At 45.4% G+C, this 21732-nt stretch overlaps 3 protein-coding genes across 17 annotated transcripts in view; 1 reads left to right on the forward strand and 2 right to left on the reverse strand.

Annotated features, from left to right (window-relative positions):
- LOC148053269 (uncharacterized) overlaps nucleotides 1–3271 on the forward strand; it is an 87334-nt gene extending 84063 nt beyond the window's left edge. For 3 of the 10 annotated variants that reach the window (XM_087773596.1, XM_087773601.1, XM_087773598.1), the window contains 2 exons: nucleotides 1189–1386; nucleotides 1492–3271. In XM_087773596.1, the coding sequence (XP_087629722.1) occupies nucleotides 1189–1386; nucleotides 1492–1620 (327 nt within the window). In that variant the 3' untranslated portion in view covers nucleotides 1621–3271. Of the gene's footprint in view, nucleotides 1–1188 lie in introns of all 10 variants that reach the window. The other 7 variants (XM_087773597.1, XM_087773599.1, XM_087773602.1 and 4 more) reach the window with 4 other exon arrangements.
- Nucleotides 1–6284, reverse strand: part of MTR (5-methyltetrahydrofolate-homocysteine methyltransferase) — a 56410-nt gene extending 50126 nt beyond the window's left edge. For 3 of the 6 annotated variants that reach the window (XR_015708000.1, XR_015708001.1, XM_087773591.1), the window contains exon 1: nucleotides 3268–3401. Coding sequence is in view for 2 of the 6 variants with exons in the window: in XM_087773591.1 (XP_087629717.1) it covers nucleotides 3268–3319 (52 nt within the window). In the remaining 4 variants the exon portion in view is untranslated. Of the gene's footprint in view, nucleotides 1–3267; nucleotides 3402–4943 lie in introns of those variants that run through there. The other 3 variants (XM_087773592.1, XM_087773594.1, XM_087773593.1) reach the window with 3 other exon arrangements.
- A 13417-nt stretch (nucleotides 6285–19701) lies between these two features.
- Nucleotides 19702–21732, reverse strand: part of ACTN2 (actinin alpha 2) — a 69065-nt gene continuing 67034 nt past the window's right edge. The window contains exon 21 of the mRNA XM_009463639.2: nucleotides 19702–21049. Within this exon, the coding sequence (XP_009461914.1) occupies nucleotides 20891–21049 (159 nt within the window). The 3' untranslated portion in view covers nucleotides 19702–20890. The remainder of the gene's footprint in view (nucleotides 21050–21732) is intronic.

A 21732-nucleotide genomic window follows, 5' to 3' on the forward strand; every position in this document is an offset into this window, starting at 1 on the left:
CATCCCAAACATTAAACAAAAAGCCAAAACTATAATCTGAGACTTTAAAAAAATAAACAAACAAAACGCACCATAAAACCCCCCAAGCCCCAACAAAAGTAATCCTACTTTTCCTCTTTAGAAGATACACAGAATCATTTCAGAACCAAGACATGCATATAGCAAAATAATCAAACAGCCTCTACCAAAAACCCAACTTACAAGAGTGGGACCCCACTTATCTCTCACAACCATGTAGCTGAATGATGTGTTATTCTTCATTCTCTCTCCTTCATTCAGCTTGGACTTACTACTCACTTTGAGTAAACACCTGTTCTGCATTTTAGTTATGCACTATCGTCAAAGCACCTGTAAAAAAGATGATTTCTGAAGCACAAAAACATCCTTACGTCTCATTACAACTTACACATAGTAGTACTTAAAAATCACTGGCAGCTAACTGATTTGCCTTTTTTTTCCTTCCGCATTCTTGCAATGCAACTTCTGTTTAGACATCAGTACTGTTAAAAAAGAATATGCTGGAGAGAAGATGAGGCCAAGAGTGAAGTATTACAAGGTTACATTTACACCAACACACTGGAAAAACAGCTCTAAATCAGATGTAGTCCCAGCAAGAAGAGAAGTCAAATAAAACTTGTTCTATAACAAGGATGAAGCATTTGAGGGAAGATTAAAATACAAAAAATAAAGCCACCCTCATTTCAAGTTGAAAGTTTTAACACCACACAGGCAGGCTCAGCAGGTTCTTACACAAGAGCTTAAACCTACTCACGTTAAACCATCAAATTATTCATGAAAATAAAATCAGTCCTTGAGCTAAAGGCTTTCAGAGGCAAGACACAAAAAATTGTATCTGAAAGTAGGACTGCAATGTAGACTCCCATGAGCATAACTCATGTGCTTTACAAGAGCTACAATCCAATTGGACAAACGCATTAGAGCTTGCTTTTGCTTTAATGCAGCCTCTAAGTCAACTCCTTGACGCCGAGAGCACTGTAACCCAGACAGCTGAGCCGGGCCGTTGGAGCCCTCCCAGAACCAGTCTTCTTTTCTATAGGCTTCTGTCCCTTTTACCTACGTGCTTCCCAACTATCTTCTCATACATGCTGGGAAGCAAACAAAGATTTACAGTCGTCTGCTTGGTTTTAAATCCTGCACCTCATGTGGTCTGTTTTGCTTTCTCTACAGCTTGCCTCGCTGAACAGATGCCACTTCAGTGCATCGTTTTCTGCTCACAGGAGCACAGATTTCTGCTTCATCTCTGCTCCCAGCTCTGTGGAGAGCCTTATTCCAAAGAAGCTTTCAAAATCTGTGGTTCTTCAGCAGCATCTCAAAAAGCTGCAGGAAATACCGTGGGAATCACGAAGGTGGCTGTCAGTGCCAGAGGTACACAGACTCTGTGTTTTACAAATGGATGGCATAGCTCCAAGCCTACCAAAACCCAATTTACCTGTCCTTGCTATGGATAACACTTGACTCTTCTTCCATTAGGAGCCTGCACTACTTGAAGCCGTGCTCTGGCACACTGACGATGCAATTTTCAAGTTGGAAACAAAGTCTGCAGACAGGTCCAAAAAGACCCCAGAAATCACAGAGGATCAATTCATAAAGGCATGCTAGAAAGTGCTGAACTCTGCCATGGGGAGAAAAGCAGGGAAGAGGCTGGGAGTCAAGTCTGCTAAACAAGTACCATCATCTTACTTTAGCATTCAACTCACATAACTCCCCTCCCCAGCACAGACCGGGCACATGAGTTTGCTATAGAATAAATGAAAAAATGTTTGGAGAAATTCTGAAGCAGGAAAAAAATCAGGTCAGCTTTTCTTTTCTTTTTTTTTTTTTTTTAATATTTACAAACCCTGCTCCTACCTCTGCTCAGCCAGAAGTTGATGACAAATTTATTTTATAAAGATCACTGGTGAGCTTTGGGAAACAGATTCCCTGTTCCATTCAGAAGTGTCCAGGAGAAAAACTGCCTCTATAGCTAGAAATAGTAGCAAACCAGCAGTGGTAACAGGACCTAGGACCAATTACCTTGATTTTACATTCTACTGAAATTTAAAATAGAAAGCACATTACCACAGAGTGGTCTAGGGCTGAAACTAGTTTAGCAGACCATACCAAGACAGAACAAAAGTGACCCAACAGCACTGGCTTAAAAGCCAAAGGAATACAGAATGCAGAATAAAAAAATCCTCATATCCTACTTCACTTCCCCAAGGTAAACACTCTGGCTTGAGATCACTTGAACAAGGGAATTACTAGTCTGGAAAGGAGAAATGAAATCAGCTACAACAACTGTTACCCCTTGCAGATGTTTCCAAGTAAGTCTGCATAGCACACAAGGTGTCCCTCTGGTACAGCTGTTCACCCCTACAGTCATTCTACCACTAACAATTATAAACTTTGCCCAACTGTAACCTAACATTTTCACAATGCAGCAACTAAACAGCTCAGCGGATAAGGCAAGATGATACTTCTTCATCTCCTTATCCGAACCCAACCCACATACAGGGCATATATGCAGAACTGAAGGGATAAACACATGTTCTCCACAAGAAACAGGACTTCAAAGCTTGCAATTTGCTTAAAAACACATTTTTCTGATGCCTGCAATGATTCTCAAAAGGTGTTTTTTTTATTATTTATGCACTTCTATTAAAAATTTATTCTTAGTATAAAATAGTCTGACATACAAGTACTCGGAAAGGAATAAAGGATTACAAGTTGCTTCCAAAGCTTTTAATAAAGGATCAACCCGGCTGTAGCAGTATTACAGTATTTTCATCACGTTAATGTGAAAGAACAGAAATTGAAGAACTACAAGGAGCTATAGGCACTTACAGTAGCCCCTATTTCCTAGGCTGACCAGGTCCTGTCCTAACAGGCAACAGGGCCACTCCACATTTGCGCATCCTAATTCAGAAAACCAGCATTGCCCCACACCAGCTCCAAGGCCAAGTTTCTCCGTCATTCAAAAAATTATTGTGCAGCACACAGAAATTACAACAATAGTAGCTAGAAAGAATGCTCCTGCTATCAGCTTGCCACAGACATCTCGTGACAACCTTAACATTACTTGCTGTTTAATTAATTAAATCTTCAACTGGATCTCCTCTGGCAACATTAACAGTTTCATGAACTGTACCAACAGATGGCAGATGGGTCCTCTACAACAGTGGGCAACAGCACCCTATTGCTCAGTTATTTGTTACCCTGCCTATCAAAAGAGAGAAGCACTGGATCTTACCACTTCACCTTGTGTACCTGTGTGCACCTTGCTGACATCTTCCATTTTGGCACTTGTCTTACAAACCATTCAGGTCTTCCGTAATAGACAGACAGACGCTTGTGTAGCTGATGCATTTACAAAGCTAGCTTGAAAGGCAAACGACAACCACAAAAGTCACTGAAGTCCCGGAATAACAGAGGAGGCCTGTTAGTTGTGTCCACTGTCTCTAGCTAAACACAAGAATCCCAGGCTGAGAAAGCGTCCAGCGTTATAACCACAACTGTCCATCTCCCAACATTAAACTGTTCACAACAGATTATTAGATATTCATTACAGGCAGGAACCATGGGGAAACAAACCAGCCTCCAGACCAGCACGGTCTCGCTTTGTGCCATACCCTGCCGCTGAAAGGCTAGGGAGGAGCACTTCGCTCTGCTTCCTGATGGCCTGCCCCTGAACGCAGGTCCTTCGCACCACCGCCAGATGTACACACCATCATCTCCTGCTCGCTGGGGCTCCACGAACGCCCTTGGCAGGCAATTTTTGCTCTCATCTGAGGAGAACTTTTCTCCAACTGCCACCACTTCTCAAGCTGCTGCTGAAACACCCTCCCACGTCTCCCATTTCAGCCAAACCCATTCAGTTCTGCAGCAGCAGGACAGTCGCTAGCCACGGCTTGACCTCAGACATCCCAGGAGAAAGGGCAGGGCAGGGCAGTGTCATCTTTGCCAGAGGAACCTGGAAAAACCTTAGACCGTAGAATCCGATTACAGAGTCGGTGCTGCACACAGCTCTGCAGCGAGGAGGACTGCAGGCCTGTTTAACAAGCTGAGGGACGTAAGCCCGGGCTGAAGTATGGGCTCAGCAGCAGGTATTCCCTCAGAAATATTAAAAAGGAAAGTGCCTGGGATCTCTGCAGGTAGCAGCACCACTGAAATCAGCCACTGACAGAACTGTCCATTTTAAAATACCGACAATGCCAATTAGCAGCTAATTTTACTTCTCCTCCCCTTCCAACGACTTCTGTTTAACCCGCGAAACAGCGTTTTTGCCTTAGAGCCCCGGAGCAGCTGGAGCACATGCAGTCCCCACCATCAGGCTGCAGCCTCTCACACAGTTGGGTTTGGCTTTTTTTATTATTTTTCCGGCTTAACTGTGCCCGACGGGGCGCTGCGGCTGCCCCAGCACCCTCCGGACCCCTGCCAGGTAGAGCGAAGCCTACCGCGAGGGACCTGCTCTGCACCGGCACGGCCGGGGGCTCCCGCGACAAGCGCCCGCATCCACCGCCGCCATCAACACGGCGCCTTCGGGGCGGCGCGACCCGTTCCAGTGCAGGCCGAGCCGCCACACGCGCCTTTTACAAAAGTTAAAGGCTGCGAACAACGGGCTCCCGCCGCCAGCACCGCCCCAGGCGGCGACCGCAGCGCTGCCGAGCCGCGGGCGAACGCCAGAAGCCGAGGGGAGGGCGAGCTCCCCGTCTGCTGCGGCAGGACCGCAGCGCCGGCCGCACCCTCGCAGGCCGCCCTGCGCGGCTGAGCGGCTCCCCGCGTCCCCCGGCCCTCAGCCGGGAAGGCCCCGCCCCGGCCCGGCGCCACAACAGCGGCACGTGGCGAGTCCCGGCCCGCCGCCGGGGGAGGGGGGGCCGCCATCTCCCCCGCGCACCTGGTGCGCGCGCGCACGCGCCACCGCCCCCCGCGCCCGTGCCCGTTACCTGGGGGGTGGGCGCCCGCCGGCCCCGTGGGCGCCATGCTGCCGAGACGTCACCGCCGCCGCTGCGCGCCCTGCCGCGGGGGCGAGGGGCCGGGGGGGCCGCGCGCAAGCCGCCAGGCGAGCACACGCGGCGGGGCCGCCGCGTCACCCCCTGACGCGCGAGCTCCGCCCAGAGCGCGGGCAGAAAGCGCGGGCTGGCCGCGCGTGGGGCGGCCGTTGCAGCCGTTGGCCCGAGGGGCAACGGAGGACGGGGGGGGGGTGGGAGGTGTCCCCGCCTCTCACACGCTCGCACCCCCCACGCAGAGAGCCTCAGGGGAAAGCTGCGTGGCTGAGGGAGGTGCCCCTCAGCGGCGGGCAGCCACCGCTTAGGTACGCCGTCGGCCTGGCCGGCCGCTGCCCGGCGTCCCTCTGCCCCGGGGCCGGCGCGGCTGGACAGCGGCAGTGCCCGCGGGAGCTGTTGGGAGTGGGTCGGCAGCCGCAGTAGCAGACTGGAAACGCGCCCGAGGAGCTGGGTTGCTTTCCTCACGCAGCCTGAGGACGGCAGAAGCAAACAAAGCCATCTTTGTATTTTGATTTCTTTTCCTGTGCCAGCTCTTAAACTTGGGGCCGGATGGGGAAAGCAAAGCCTCGTCTTCTGACTAACTCTCCTAACGTTAAATGCCGATAGCTTTAGATACCCTTGTAGTTACTGTGCTGCCAGGCAGGGCTAAACAAAATGAGTTGACCCCTCGATGGGGAGAAGATGACGGGGAAAGTAAGTCTTTCAAATGCTAAAAACACTTGTATTGCGATTAAAGACTAACTTAGTGCTGAGAGGAAACAAATGCAAATACACCTTATATAAAGTGGAACTCGGACTTGCCAGTGACGTGTGGGTGCATGTTGCTGGCATGTAAACCTGGAAACAAGTTCATACTAAAGGAATCGAGCAAATTAAGGCACGGTTTGCTTGACGAACAAAAGAAATAAAACGTGTCTTATTTTGACACAAGAGTTTTACTTCTTTTCCACAGTGCATGATGATATGTCCTTTCAACTTACCTAAGGACTCACACTTTAAAAGAAAGAAATACCTGCCTGTTACAGCTGCAGAGCAGCCTCGCAAACATTACACCGAGTGCTTGCTTGCCAAGAGTCAGAATAGCTCAAGGGAATAACGTCTGCGCTCATTTAAAGTGTCAGTAATACAAATGTCAGTAATAAACATGAACGGCATTGTCATTTTAAACTAGTCCATTGTTCAAAATATGAAAAGAAGGGAGTCCGTAAAATGGGTTATTGAGCAGCCTTGCCTGTTTTCCTGGGCTGGTTCAGTAACTTAAGCAAGCAAAGCCAGTACCGCAGGTGAAGATGCAGCGGCTGCTGGTTGTGTGCGATAGGAATGAACTGAGTTTGCTTCCCTCCTTCAGGCGCCTCGGCCTCAGCTCTGTGCAGCAATGGTGAAGCCTTTTATCGGATAAGAGCATGTGTTGCTACATGTACCACACGTAGTAACGGCTTCCGCGTTTTCCCTGGAAAATTTTTAGGAAACTTAAAATTAGTTAAAAGTTATTAGTGTAGATAAGCAACAGATGTCATCTACCTGGACTTGTGGAAAGCATTTGACACTGTCCTACACAACATCCTTGTCTCTAAATTGGAGAGACATGGATTTGACGGATGGACCACTCGGGTGGATAAGGAATTGGCTGGATGATCACACTCAAAGAGTTGTGGTCAACAGCTCGATGTCCAAGTGGAGACCAGTGACAAGTGGCGTTCCTCAGGGGTCGGTATTGGGACCCGTACCGTTTAATATCTTTGTTGGCGACATGGACAGTGGGATTGAGTGCACCCTCAGCAAGTTTGCTGACGACACCAAGTTGTGTGGTGCGGTCGACACGCTGGAGGGAAGGGATCCCATCCAGAGGGACCTTGACAAGCTGGAGAGGTGGGCCTGTGCGAACCTCACGATTTTCAACAAGGCCAAGTGCAAGGTCCTGCACGTGGATCGGGGCAATCCCAAGCACAAATAGAGGCTGGGCGGAGAATGGATTGAGAGCAGCCCTGAGGAGAAGGACTTGGGGGTGTTGGTTGATGAGAAACTCAACGTGAGCCGGCAACGTGCGCTTGCAGCCCAGAAAGCCAACTGTATCCTGGGCCGCATCAAAAGAAGCGTGGCCAGCAGGTTGAGGGAGGGGATTGTCCCCCTCTACTCCACTCTCATGAGACCCCACCTGCAGTACTGTGTCCAGCTCTGGGGACCCCAACATAAGAAGGACATGGGCCTGCTGGGGTGAGTGCAGAGGAGGGCCACGAAGATGATCAGAGGGCTGGAGCACCTCTCCTATGAAGGCAGGCTGAGAGAGTTGGGGTTGTTCAGCCTGGAGAAGAGAAGGCTTGGGGAGAGCTTATAGCAGCCTTCTGGTACCTGAAGGGGGCCTGCAAGAAGGCTGGAGAGGGACTTTTTACAAGGGAGCATAGTGACAGGACAAGGGGTAATGGCTTTAAACTGAAAGAGGGTAGATTTAGATGAGATCTAAGGAAGAAGCCCTTCACTATGGGGGTGGTGAGGCACTGGAACAGGTTGCCCAGGGAAGTTGTGGATGACTCCTCCTTGGAAGTGTTCGAGGCCAGGCTGGCTGGGGCTTTGAGCAACCTGGTCTAGTGGAAGGTGTCTCTGCCCATGACAGGGGGGTTGGAACCAGGTGATCTTTAAGGTCCCTTCCAAGCCAGCCCATTCTATGATTCTACAATTCCTGGAGACTAAATATTTACCCTTGAATTTTCTTTTGAGACACAGAACCAAACCCTTTGAGTCTAATGCAATCTAGGAACTTTTATAATCAGCTGTCACTTTGGTCAATGGTGATGCAAGTACATATAAAAAAATGTAGCTTTATGTTCAAATAATATATATGTCTAATTCAGCTTCAGAAGAAACACAGGCAGCTTACAAATCAACTAGATAGTAGTCCAACTTCAGTTGTAGAGGCTGTGCTGCAGTTTTGAATGCCAGGAGACATGGCTGGAGAGCGGACCTTGCCTCTCAGGAAACCATTCCAGTGGTCAGCCCAAGCTCCCACTGCCAAAATGTGTCCCAAAATTCTGGTGTAAGATGCGATGGTCTGGAAACCCATAAACTTTAAAAGCCTAACAACAGACGTGGAATACACTAAACAGAGGCAAAGTCAGTTACTCCTAGAGACTGCTTAATTTTATCACTTTTACACATAATTTGCGTATATTATAGAGATGAGCAATGCTTTGAGAACCGTTCATTAAGAGATTTTAAGGTGCATATTTCCTTGCTTGACTTTTGGACAACTTCCAACCTTTTTGTCATGCCACATAACACTACGAAAATTTTCCCTGGCAGCAATTCAGGTTAAAAAGCTCACTGTCTCCACAGTTGCTTTGTGGCGACAGATCTTTGTACCACAGCTCAGCACGTCCTTGTGTGTGCTGATGCAGTTGTTTGTGTAACTGCTGCAAAGTAGGTCAGTGGAAAAAAAAAAAAAAAAAAACAAACTGAAAATGGAAGGTGCTTTTGAAAAGGATGATTTCACATATCCCATTTTCTCTGCAGTTTCACAACCACTTTGACCGTGTGGTGCTGTGAAAAGGCAGTCCCAAATTCCACCCTGCCCCATCCTCGTATTTCCACACCGTTCCTTGTGTGGGTGCTAGCCCTCGAACACGATTCTTCCTTGAAGGTCAATTTTCAGTGAGAACAGGTCTCTGATCCAATTTGTCTGCAGCTGAACGGTCTCCAGAGCTGACGTAGGAGCAGCAGCAGGAAGAGAGGGCAGCAGCCACCCAGCCTCAGACTGTGTTTCACCTGCTTGCAAAACCGGAGTCATACAGACAACGGAATGAGCACAGCTGAAGCAAGATACACTCCAGAGGGTGAAGGGAAGAGGAGTGGGTGGTTAAGGGTAGCGATTATCAAAGCAGATCATCCAGCAAAGGAATCTCAACATAGAACTTCAGCCCTAATATGTTTTGCAGTCTTAGAGGATCTCTGGTCCCTTTTCTTGGTTTAGTTTCAACGATGATGACAGCGCTGCGCCGTGCTGAGTCCCAGTGCGTGTCCCTGTCCCAAGGCTGTCACGCACCTGCAGTTACCAAATTTTTGAACTATTTCTTTGAGAAGCTCTAATACATAGTGTGTTTGCAGGAAACCTTCAAGGATTTGCGGTGAGCATGCCCTTAAGCTTGAAAAGTGTTTTTTCTTTGTCTTAGAGTGTTGTTGCTATTTTACTAAACTAGGCTGTCAAAATACTGTTCTCTTTCATATGTTTAGAGTAACACCAGGAGCAGCTTAGAGTGGCTGGAGCAATGGCGTAAAGGAAGGGAGAACACAAAGGTGCCATCATTCCCACGTCTGAGAAACCTGACCTTAACACTGTTGGGAATTAGTCCTATTTAAACAGCAGCTGCAGACATAGTATCATTCCTGCAAACATCTGTCATCATGCTGAGAATCCGGGTTTCTGAAGGTGGTTGTAAGTGGTGCTTCAGTGAAGCTAACATCTTCCTAGCTGCAGCAGGATTAAACTAGAAATCCAAATTAATATCCTTAGCAAAAAAAAAAAAAAATCTTTAAGTCAGATCGAGTTCTGGTACTTCAAGTATATTTGGAGGTCTTTTCAAACTACCGCTGTCCCCAGCTCCTCCCACACACAGCTAAACTCTCACAGATCTTTTAAGACCAGGTAGCGTTTGAAGCAAACAAAGCCATCTTTATATTTTGATATTTTTTCCTGTGCCAAGGATCTGGTTCACCAGTTCGTTACTCAACTTGCACGCCCGTGTATTCAAATGACACACTCACCTTAGGTGTGCGTAAGATCAAACACGGGGGTTTAGCACATTCTTTCAGCTTTTGGGTATGTGTTTTAGATACCTCCCTAATATTCCTTACAAAACTATGCCTTTCATTCCCATATTATCTGCCTTTATCCCTGAGGATGCAGTTCCCAATGGGCTATTCACGTAAGTAATCCTTATTTAAACAAGAACAGTGGGATTATTCATGTTGCTAAAGAACAGTCGTATTTCAGAGGATTATATCCCAGTGAAGCGTTCACAGCACCATGCAGAAATCTGAAAGAGGAAACAGATTAATCTGATTTCAGAGCACAGCTCTTGGCACTCTGTTCTGTAAGGTTACTTACCACTTGTGCTATTTTCCTGCAGCTGGATTCTTGCCCTATTTCGGATGACTAAGTTACGCTACTTGTTTTTTATTTCCAGAATTCCCTCTGTGCTTAAGAATTACAATTTCTATTTAATAATTAATTTTCTAGCCCCACAACTTAGGGGGTGATTTTTTGTGATCCAAATACAAATTATTTGTTCCATTTAAGTCAAATTATGATGTTAACATTTCTATTCCAGGATCAAAATATTACCAGAAACCAAAAGAAAGCCGATTGTTTCAAGATCAATTCTAAGCACACGCCAAATGTCAAAACAGCCTATTAAACGTACGCAGCTTAGAGGAGTATCAACAAATTTATTCTGCTTATCATAGAACAGATTTTGGACTTCACTACTTCAAAAAAAAGCCCAGTCATCACAGTAAGAACAAACGCACTAAAGTGAAGTGAATATAACCTTTTGCACCTCTTGAGAGAATCCGTGTTGATCAAAAAGTGTAGAAATGCCTAGGAGGGCTGAAACGCGGGCATGAAGAGGAGTGGGAATTCAATAGGGGGTGTCGTCTTACCGTTTATCCGTGCAAGGCAAACTGTGTCAACTGCTTTCAATGTATTACAGGCTTCATATGGTTATGAAATTTTGCAGCATTTTTAAAACCTTCAGTATGCACCTTTCAGGCATCCACGTCAAATTCATAGAAGCGAGAGGGAGAACCACTGCAAGCTTGCCAGCTGCCCATGGGGAAGGAGGGCCAGGTCACATGCAGCTAAACGTGTGTGCCGAGGGAAACCTGCTCACCATTGAGCTCAGAGAGTTAGAAAACATTTTGCCGTGGATGTGCATGAGATTCTCAGCTTCTTTCTCCCCGTTAGCACGGCCGGCCGAGTGAAGTCTGAGCTGCACTGCCCCTGCCCGGGGCAGGACGACACCTGCCCTGGATCAGCCCGGGCTGGTTACGGAAACAAGTTTCTCAAGGTGCCTTCTGGTCTCTTACTTGCTGGCAGAGCTTCCTGCCCGCGTGGCCAGATATCCACAAGCCGAGGGGCTAGAGCAAGCCATTTATGCAGTTCTCCGTTCAACAGACAGTGCCTCAAAAACCAGTCGAGGCTGCAGGGCTCACCCTGCGAAGGAGAGCGGGAAGGTCTTGGTGACAGGGTAGGCGTGCGGGTGACGGCAAGGCAGGCGGGAGCAGTAACTGCACAGGCAAGGAGGCAGTCCCGCAGTACCCAAACAAGAAGAGCAGGTCTGGCGATGCTGCTGGCTTCAGCCCACGGTCCAGTGATCACTGGACAATCCCTAGCTGTGAGACAGGGCCAAGGGCAAGCCAGAAGGTCTCATAGACTAGACGAGACATGGTGTACGTACAACACAGCTCAAGCAGGGAGCAAGGGTGAGGGCCTGAGCTAAATGCGTCTCAGTGGCTAATGGGCGGGAGGTGCAGGGGTGGAGGTCTGATACGTAGCTGTTCAGGGCAGTGGGAGCCTGCAGGTGTTCTTAGGGCCTTCCCAGTAGACAGACTAGCTCGGAGATACAGGCACGGGGAGTTGAGGGGGACTATCAGAGCACAAGCCCTAGGCGTACTTTTGCTGCCTGTGCGCTGTAAATGGGATCACAATCACACTCCACCTGGCAAGCGCATCAGTTTCTGTTCAACACAGCTTGGGATCTATGAAAATGTGTCTCGTAAGGAGGACTGTAAAAAGGTTTGGCCAACTTGGAAAGGTGGACAACATGACAAGTACAGGCATAGCCAAGTAGTGCAGCCATCTGCATCCTGGCAGTGCAGACGTAGCACAACGGGGCAGAGAAGAGGGACACGCGCAGGCTGTACAACGTGTGAGTGGCACTGGAGAGCTTCAAGCAGTGCTCCCGGCTGTCGGCCGTGACTCCATTCCAGGGAGTGAACAGCCTCTATTCATATAGCTTGCTTTCATTGAACAGCGAACCTTTTAAGATTTTCTGCAAGGGCAGAGGGAATCCTTCTGTGTAAAATATGATCGCAGACACAGCAGTGACATCTTTCTACAGGCAGTCACAATCTCCTCTTTCTTCAGAGTGGTTTGAGCAATGCTATCCCCTCTCGTGTTCAATTCATTCTAGGTAGAAGAGCAGAAACAGAGAGGGGAGCAGGAAACTGATGAGGTCAGGAGCAAGGAGACGGGGGCAAGGATTTGCGTCCCAGACGTGAGCTAGAAAACAAGTTTAAGGAACCAGTTCTGGAAATCTGAACCCTTCTAGAGAACTGCTTTTGCTGGAAATATTCCCTGTGAATAAAGAAAATTGTTTTCAAATCAAAATATTAAGTGAAAGAAATATGCAAGTGGTATAACGATATAAATTTACCAGACAGAAAAGAACCTTAATGCTGAAAGTCTTGTATATCTTAAGATATGAAGAAATACTCACAGGTGGTGTTGGTTCTAAATCTTGCCCAAGCTTCAGAAATTAAATTGTGAGGAAGAAGCAGCCCCTTGCATCTGCAAGCAGTAACCACAGCATGAACGAGAGACACTGACAGGGAACACGGCTCTAGGGCAGAGGCCTTCTTTTGTTATCAGTAATATAAATTTACATTAAACCAAACATGCCTAGAGTGTCCTTTGCCACCCTAAAGGCCTAATATTTCCACTCTGTGGAAACAGACACCAGTCAGGTCTTATTCTGTGGGTAGTTTTCAACATGGAAGTGAAAAGTTTCTTCTGTAGCCCATAGCTGCAATAATTCCCTTTGATTTGGTTTTTTTCGTGACATCTCTTTTTGTCTTGTCAAACTAAAAGACTTACTCTTGGACCTTAACACTTGTAAAGCCTAAAATGTATTGAGCAGTCTCAGGTCTGCCGACAAGTCCTCAGGATCTCTGTTAGCATCACTACATCCCATCTAGCATTTTCTGAGTACGTTTCCCAGCTGTTCCTTGGCTTAGGAGCAGTCTTTATGCACTGTCCAGCCCCTCATCTAACACAGCCTCTCTCAGTGACTTGAGGTCCCGGTGCCATCAGAGGGCTGCAAGAGCAAGTGGACCTGAGAGTGCCCACGGTCTCCCTGTATATTCTGGCACACGACAATACTCCGTATTACCCTCCGCTTTCCTTCGCCTCTATTTGCACTTCTACATGCATGCAGGGCAGGTACGCTGGGAGCTGGCAAAGCTACCCGGAGGGTATGAAGAGGGTACGAGCTGGGGGGTGGGTTAAACAGGCTTAACTCTCCTCCCCCCCTCTTCGCTGTGTAGAGCTAAACTCACTGCAGGCACCTGGATTTTGATGGGGGAATAATCTGTGGTTTACATCTTCATCTTCCACGTGGTACACAAATGTCTTTCCAGATACAGCTGGTGGCTGGAGAGGCATACTGTTATTCATGTCTATTGAAGGGTCTAATAAGTACTCCAGAAGTGGCAGGTAAAGCTAGATATTAAATAAAAACAAAGGTAATAATACTTTATTTATTGCCTTAGTACAAATCAAAAATAACTGCATTCTCAACACGTAGAAATGAAGTGTCTCCCTTCAAAATCCGATTCAAGGGAGCCTTGAGATCATTAAACTAGATTTAAGTTAACATCGCCAGTCAGGAACATTTAAGCTCTGAGGACAGCTGTTAGAAATGGGAAGAGGGCAGTTGGAGAAAGAGGTTGGCGACTGCATTAGAAGGGAAGGTGGCCCGAGAAGAGACGGTAACGCTCGCAGGGAGCCTCGGAAGAGGCAAATGGGTGGGTGGCCACGCCACTGCTGAGGCCAGCCCTGTCTGCAGAGGAACACTTCAGTTCAATGCCACTACCGTAAAAAGGGGAGTGACTCGGAGCTAGGTGTGGCCATAAGGAGCTATTCCGAAAGGACTTTGGCAGAATGTTTATTCCCCTATAGCTCTTCCAGTCAATTGTCCTCTGCAAATAAGGCCAACTGGGCCGTCTGGGTTCTTGGTCTGGCCTGAGGAAGCAACGAGTCTTACACAAAATCTGCCCAAGCTCCCAGAAGAGGGAGAGTGGCAGGGCCGTCAGCTGGGGTCAATCATAGATGAATGTTTTCCTTCTTTCTTGCTGAAATAAAATGAAAAAGCCTGTTATTCATTTTTGATGGAAGGCAGGGTTTTGCACACACAACGCATTATCAAAATATTTAATTTGGAGTGTATTGAGGCTAGTCTTCTTAAGTTTAGGTGGCTGATAGAAATGTATTGATTGTTAAGGAGAAGAATGAAAAGTATCGAAAAATGTGTTCTCTTTTTTTTTTTTTATAAAGTTTACGTTTGTGGTTTTGCCACAAGCATCATTTCAGCTTCTTATATGTGCATATGCAACTATATTCAAATGAAAAATGGGAAAAAATGAAATTTAATACAATGGCTAAAGAATGTAATGACACCTGTACATTTTTATTTACATATCAAAATATTAACATTTCAGCCCCTTCTTCCACAAGTCACTTCAGATAAAGTCAGTTATTATTTCCGAGTGGCAGAAGTGTTTGCTGGGCAGTGCGGTTGCTTGCCAGCTTGCTGTGGGAAATCAGGCTTTGTCACCTTCACTCAGCAAATAACAAAGCTCAAAGTTAGAACTGTCGTGGCGTGTTGCCCCTGAACGACGCACAGATCAGCAAGACTGCTATCGAATGTGCTGCGCGATATTAAATTCTGTGTCTTTGGTTTAATCACGACATCGGTAGATAGGGCCTCAGGGATGTAGTGTCTGACAGCATCGTATCTGCCATACGTATCCATCACGCTCACCTGGGCATCCACCAAACATTGCTGGGTGTCTGATTTTCATTTAAGTAATCAGGCTTGCTAAAGAGTTTGTTGGAATTGTGACTGGATTTTTTGGTTTTTTATCTCCCAGGCTTTCCTCTCTCTTGGATGGCCTGCAGTTTGCAAGCATTCTTCAGAAAGCTGGCATCATGTCCATATGAGGAAAAGAGGATTATAAATTCTGGCAGGTTAAGTGTACACAGATAATAAGGGAAACCAAAAAGACTTTGAGGAACAGTTTGCAAAAGATAAAAGGACAAACAGCAGACCTTTTTTTCAAGCATATCCAATAGCCTGCTGGAGAATTTATGGGAACAGTAGGTCCCACTGAGAGGAATACAAAAAGAGCTCTCAGAGAAAATATTGCTTTAGCAGGAAAACAGAATAAATTTTTGGCATCGGTGCACAGCGTTCCATAAGTTCCTGACCCACAAATTACCGGCGGCTCAGAGGCTCTTCGGGGCACAGACGGCCGTGTGCTGCCGCCCTTTTACACTTTCCCATTGTGCCTGCTATTGGTAACTGTCAGAGCCAGGATACGAGGCTGAACGAGGTGTTTGGTACAGCCGTTCTGTGTTCTTCTGTGGTGGTTTTTTTTTAAATTATATTAAGTTGGCGTCCCTATATTGACAGTTCAGTCCCAACCAAGGCACGATTTGCCGGCAACTTACGCAAACGTTTCTTTTCCTTCACTCTTGACAGCAGACTGGCTAAGCCTGAAACAGGACGCTCTGCTTGTGGTCTGCCACCAGACCTCGTCTGTCCCTGCGCGTCTCACGCAGGGAGCCATTACGCAGCTGGAAGGCTCCAGCTCAGGAGAGCACATGTGATACCCACTCCTCCCGAGGACAGCGCTCAAGGGCGTTTTTCACTTAGAGCATTAGCAGGTATCTTGAAGGGAAGAAAGCTTCCCTGAATTGGCGCCAAATAAACCAGCCAGGTTTTGAAACGGAACAGCGAGGAGCAAGGAGACGAGGGATGGATGGGTATTAAAATGGCCTCAGGACATTTATCCCCTCAGGACATGCATCCAATATATTTGATTTCCAAGTAATTAAAACAATATGCTGATAATCAAATTTGTGCAAAGGAGTATTACAAATGCTAATGAAATTTCCCAAACCCTAGCGAATTGGAAGAGGAATTTCTTTTGAAGCTTAGAATATGAAATCCTAGTCAAGCTCGCATACGGAAGAGACTGGGGTTGTCGTGTAATGTAGCGCTCTTACTTTCTGAGGGAAATGAGTGGTATTCCTAGGGCTGACTCAAGGCTGGTTGTCTACACCTAAACGTTCTTTTGTTGTGAATAATAAAGGACTTCCAGTGAAAGCGCGTGGTTGCGTCCCTAATTCCACAGGTATACAATCACTTTAAGGCGATGTAAAGACAGGCTGCTGTTGGAAGAGACAACCTGCTGTTCTTAGCACCCTGGATATGTATTCCCAGCCGGCACGGTAACCAGACCAGGGAACTGTTCTATTTATAAATAAACGAGATCATGGAAAAACTGGAGATAGACTTGTCCTTTGTGGTGGCAGCCCACGCCTTGGCTTAAAATTAGAAAAGAATCACAAATTTTAAAAAGAGGCTACTATAAAATAAAATCCAGTTTAGAACAGTCAGTTTTCCTATATAAAAATATTTAGTCTGAAACAAGCAGAATCTCACCAGAACATACTAACAGCTCTCTGTAGGGCCGGCTTTGCCGTGGTGAAGCAGCTCCTTAGATAAAACGCCCTCTGAACACCACCAGAAGGTGGACTGATGCACAGGCAAACAGGCGCAGAGGTTGTTAACCGTAAGACTTGGGAAAGAGGGACATGGGGAATGAACAGGTATTTCAGTTCTTCCGAAACCTTGTTAATATTTACCAAGAGAGAAGACCCTTCGTGACCCGTCAGGTTGAAGCAACACTAGCAATGGTCATACTGTATAATTATAGTAGGTATTGCATATTTGACATTTGAGCATTTTGGGCCTCTCAGGGAACGTTGGGGTGTTTTTCTGATTCTAAAAAGAGCCTTTGGGGTGCTTTTTGTGTAACGCACTGAAATGTTCCCACCACAACAGCACCACCTCCCCTAGTGCTGTCTCCAGAAGCAGGGAGGATTTCTCAGACATAAATCCTGACATAACACAATAATTCAAAGACAGCTGAGCAGTTTTCCCTGGAAAGAAATAAGTTCGTCAGGAATCCAAAGCACAGGCATATTGTGTTAAACTTTCACTGTGCTAAACTCACAGCTGCTTTAATGTCATTTTCTAACGTAACGCAGGCGGAGAGCCAGATCTAATGATTTTTGCTTTGTGCTGAAGATATGGAAATGATGCACATGCTTTCTTGTTTGACTGAGCTTTGTAAGTAAGTAATTTTCATACAGATTATTCCTTGCTTGCTTTGTTTATATCAGACTTTCACTGGCTTTGTTCCTTATTTCTTTTCAAGAATGACCTCAGGCTTGTTCCTCTCTTAAAAGTCTAGAACTGCATATGACACCAAGAGGCACAGTCCCACTGAAGAAGATGAGGACCAAGGACTTGGATTTGGCAAAATTAAGTGATGAATGTTCTTCAAAGAAGTATCACCTCTTATCTAAAGATTATTTTCTCACCTAAACATTACTGGAGCTGTTTGTAGAAGCACACCAAAAAATACTGACCCCATTAGCAATGCCGGAGGCATGCTCCTAAGGGCCTGTTCATATACTAGTACCGATCAAACAATTACTTCCTTACAGAATTACTCTCAACCACGAGCCATTTAAATCAAAAAAGGAAACTGCTAACTGTCCAAATCCATCTGCTAACAGCAACTATTCTCCTCCTTCATTGAGCCCACCTGTGTCTGGGATAACCTCTACGGACACCAGGAACTACCTGAAAAGTAAAGAGCATGGTCTCCTCCAAGAAGTGGGCAAACGGAACTACAGGATGTTCTGATGAAAACACAAGCTGCCAGGAGCAGCTCTGATCCAAGCCTTTTGTGGCCAGTAGGTAAGAAAAGAAGTGCTGGAAACTCTATATATGAAGAAAGGAGGTATGAAGCACCGTTTTCTACCCGTATTGGCACCTTTCTGAAGATCAGTGACTGAAAATGATTACTACAAAATCAAGATTATCTTGGCAGGAAGTTTTTCAAAGAATTGGTGTATCCATGTAAAGTCACAGAAGACATCTGTATTGCAGTCATCAAAGCAACTTAAAACCCTACTGACTTCTTTGAATTTCAATTTATTCTATAACCTTCATTCAACATGGTCATCAAAATAATGCTGCACCTTCACCTGCTGAACCTTGATTTGGCCCCTGTGATTGGTACATTCCTTACCTTGGGCTCAGTTACTGTGCTTCTTTTATTGTAAAACTAGTTTCCCGCCCAAACTGCATAGACAGAAAATGCTACTGAAGCCATTGATCCCCCGAGTGATTCTACAGAAAAATACAAATGCTACCTACTGAAAATGGAGCATTAGAGGAAAAGGAAATCTCTCTGTTAAACCCATTGCCCTGGAACTTGACCACAGAATATTTTAAAAAATCTTGAATTTTAGCCACTTCAGGGTAAAATAATGCATCTTACTTATTTAATCTAGTTACCCTAAAAATAATTGATGCTGGGAGAAACAACTTTATGATACATCTTTTTTTTACGTGAAAGACATAGATATTAAAGTAATAGATAGAGTATAACATTTTTAGGCAAGTACGGATAGGTGGTTAATCCCTGCAGCTCCCTGCCACTGGTTCTGTTCACTCTACTTTAGAAATTAGAAACCTGATATGGGAATGAAAAAATTACTTTGCAAAAGTTTTTTTTCTCTTGCCGCTGATAACGTTATCTCTCACATGCTTTGATCAACAGAACATTTAGCTAAGGAGGAGCTTAGAAGTCTCTTCCATACTATTAAAATAGGAAGAATATCACAATATAAAAATGAGCAGGTAGAGAACATGAATGACACCAACAGATAGAAACTGTGCCAATTTTTAGCATAATCCTGCCTGTAGCACTGAGATTTTGCTTTTGTGCCATGTCTGGAAGCTCAATGTTTTATTCTTCCAGTTGCATTAAACTGTGACAATGAGAGATATACAGATTTATTTTTTAATAGGATTCAGCCTGCCCAGCAGTCATTTAGCTGGAAATGCCATTGCTTTAAATCAGAGCTTCCCGACTTAATTTGTACAGGCATTGTCATCACAAAAAGAGATGGCACTGCGCCATGTCAGTATCAGCAGTGGCAGTAGCAGCTTCTGGCTGTGTGCAAGGCTGGACAGGCACTGCAGGAGATGCGATTCTCGCCGTAGCATTCCTCTAAGTCCTCTGCCGGCCTTTGCACACAAGGCGGAGGAGAAGAGGTATTTGGTCATTGCTGATCTCCTCTGGGATGGTTTTGAAATTGCTCCCGCCACATGCACCTTACCTGCAGGGTGCCTGCTAGGACTGGATTTGAATCATTCACAGATTTGAAAGCAAAGGCCAGTGAAAGCATCATTACATACTTAACATCTGCACATGAGGAAAAAGAGAGATACAAAGCAGTTAAGGCCAACATCTTCAAAAGCATTAGTGCCTTAGTCTCACTGAAATCAATCTAAGCGAGGAGTCTAACAAGCTATGGACCTCTGTGCTCAGCAGACTTAAATGGAAACTCTGTCCCGCTCATTCTGAGCTCGGCCTCACTTCGTGAGGCCATTCCTGTCCCTCCAGCACACAGCGACTGTTGTTCATGCAAACGCGGCGTATAGAAACGCATGACATACTTTTTAAACCTTTACTTTTAGCAGACTGAAACCTCCTTTAATGTTCAGAAATATTTCCCGCTCTTAGAGAGAGCCACTAGATGATTGCCAACGACAGAGTCGCATAAGGTTTTGAAAAGCAGACTTTATTTAATAGGCACATCATTGCTTTAATAGCACTGGGCTGCACAGCTCACTTCACCATTCGTAAATGGTTTTGTTTGATTACATTGCATTTCCTCAGTGTCGGTAGGATTCAAGTAAAAAAGTTACTGCTTTTACTTCTCTATCATTTCTCAAGATGGAAAAAAAACAGTACAACAACTAGCGCACAGGAGCGTAATGCAGACAGAACTGCCTGCGATCCAGTAGAAGTCAAGACAAACTCTAATTTGAGCACTGAACAGTTAAAGCTGCAGGACAACCCCGCCACGTTTGCTCAGATGGGATTTTGCATTATGCAGGGTAGAGACGACTGTTGCCCACTAATACAACAAGGGACCGGCTGTCTTATCCTGAGAAACAAAGACTGTCCAACACAGACAAGAATGAGGGGTTTGAAACAAAACAGCTGACATGAAATTAGCTTCCTTATTATTTCTGATTATAAAAGGTGTACTCCCTCAGCTGTAAAAGTCAAAGGCTTAAAAGAAAAGTACTGCTTACAGAACTCTAAACCTGCAATTGAATCAGCTTTTCTCCCCTATATTACAATTCTTTGTGATATGAGAAAACCATCTTCAAGAGACAAAACCATAGCATTCTGGATTATTTTTGTAATTAAGTAGTTTACTTGGTTGATCTATTTCTTCCCTGAAAAACTGCATTTTAGTATTTTATTAAATTCCACCGGTAGAAGCATACAAAATCAGAAATCATTAGAGGAAAATAATATTGCTCTACGAAAGAAAAAAGCATGACTTCTAACATAGTTTTATGAACATCATAAAAGAAGCACATATGGCATTGAAATATTTTGAAAATGGAGAAATGTTTTGTGAGTTTCAATGTTCTTCGGTTTTACATTCTATTTTCTGAATGGATATTTCCAAAGTTAGTATCTTGCGGGTTTTTTTTTTTTATATTTCCTAGCATTGTACAGGACAGACAACCTAAAACCAACAATGCAGAAATCTAGCGTGCTGCACACTTTAATATACACTAGTTACCTTAGTTACTAGCACTTTACACTGACGGTACCTACTGTATTTGTAAAACTCGTTTTTAAATCAGCTCGTCAAAGCTTTTGAGAAGCAATCTGGGCAATCAGGTGGGTATTTTTAGGGTCTACCATGAATACGGCCAATTACAGAATCAGAGGTCGCTCTCTCCATACAGTGCTGATGAAAAAGAGGTGTAATCCAGAGCCCCAGGAACAGAACCTGGGCCGGTGTACGGAGGCATTCTCTTGATGCAGTACTGAGCCTGCTCAGGAGGCAGCTCTCGACGTAACTCGTCTGCCAGGATATAAGGCTGGGAGGGGGGAAAGGATTGACAAATTCAGTATGTATGCTTCAAAGACACAAAACGTATTTATTTTCTGTAGCTGTGACTAATAAACTCAGACATCCTGCTTATTTTCCTGAGACCAAATATTTGCCTCGGTAAATTCCACCCCTAGTGATGAGCTGAAGGGGACAATCCTACCAACAAACTGATTAGGTCAAAATCCAGTCTCAGGATATGCGACTGCGTATGTTAGCTACCGAGCACTGTGCAGCCATGGGTAGGCTGCTACTTATACAGCTCATCCGTGGACAGGTAGTCAGTATCTCTAAAGTGCACAACTGCCCCTTCCGCAGTGACAGGACAGACACATTTTCAGTTAGATCCTGTTAGTTTCAAGGTCCTAATATATTTGTAATGAAAGATGCATTATTGCTTTTAATGGTTTGCATTTATGATATGAAGGATACCCTCTGTTAACAGACTTGACATTATTTAAAATAGCAACGTAATGAAAACCATTTTTTCCCGAGACCTTGGCTTTCATCTTCCACATGAATTCCTGCTGAGAACATGTCTGGAATTCAAAATATGGTCCACAGTAACTGAGATCACAAAATCAATACAAACAGCCAGAATGAGAAAATCAATAGAGCGAGCTTGGGCAAATACTGCTGTGATCTCATCTTTCTCCATAGCACAAGATTGGT

This window comes from Nipponia nippon, unplaced genomic scaffold (assembly GCF_047370975.1).
Source record: "Nipponia nippon isolate SJK-2023a ecotype South Korea unplaced genomic scaffold, ASM4737097v1 scaffold_4, whole genome shotgun sequence".
NCBI classification, from domain to species: domain Eukaryota; kingdom Metazoa; phylum Chordata; class Aves; order Pelecaniformes; family Threskiornithidae; genus Nipponia; species Nipponia nippon.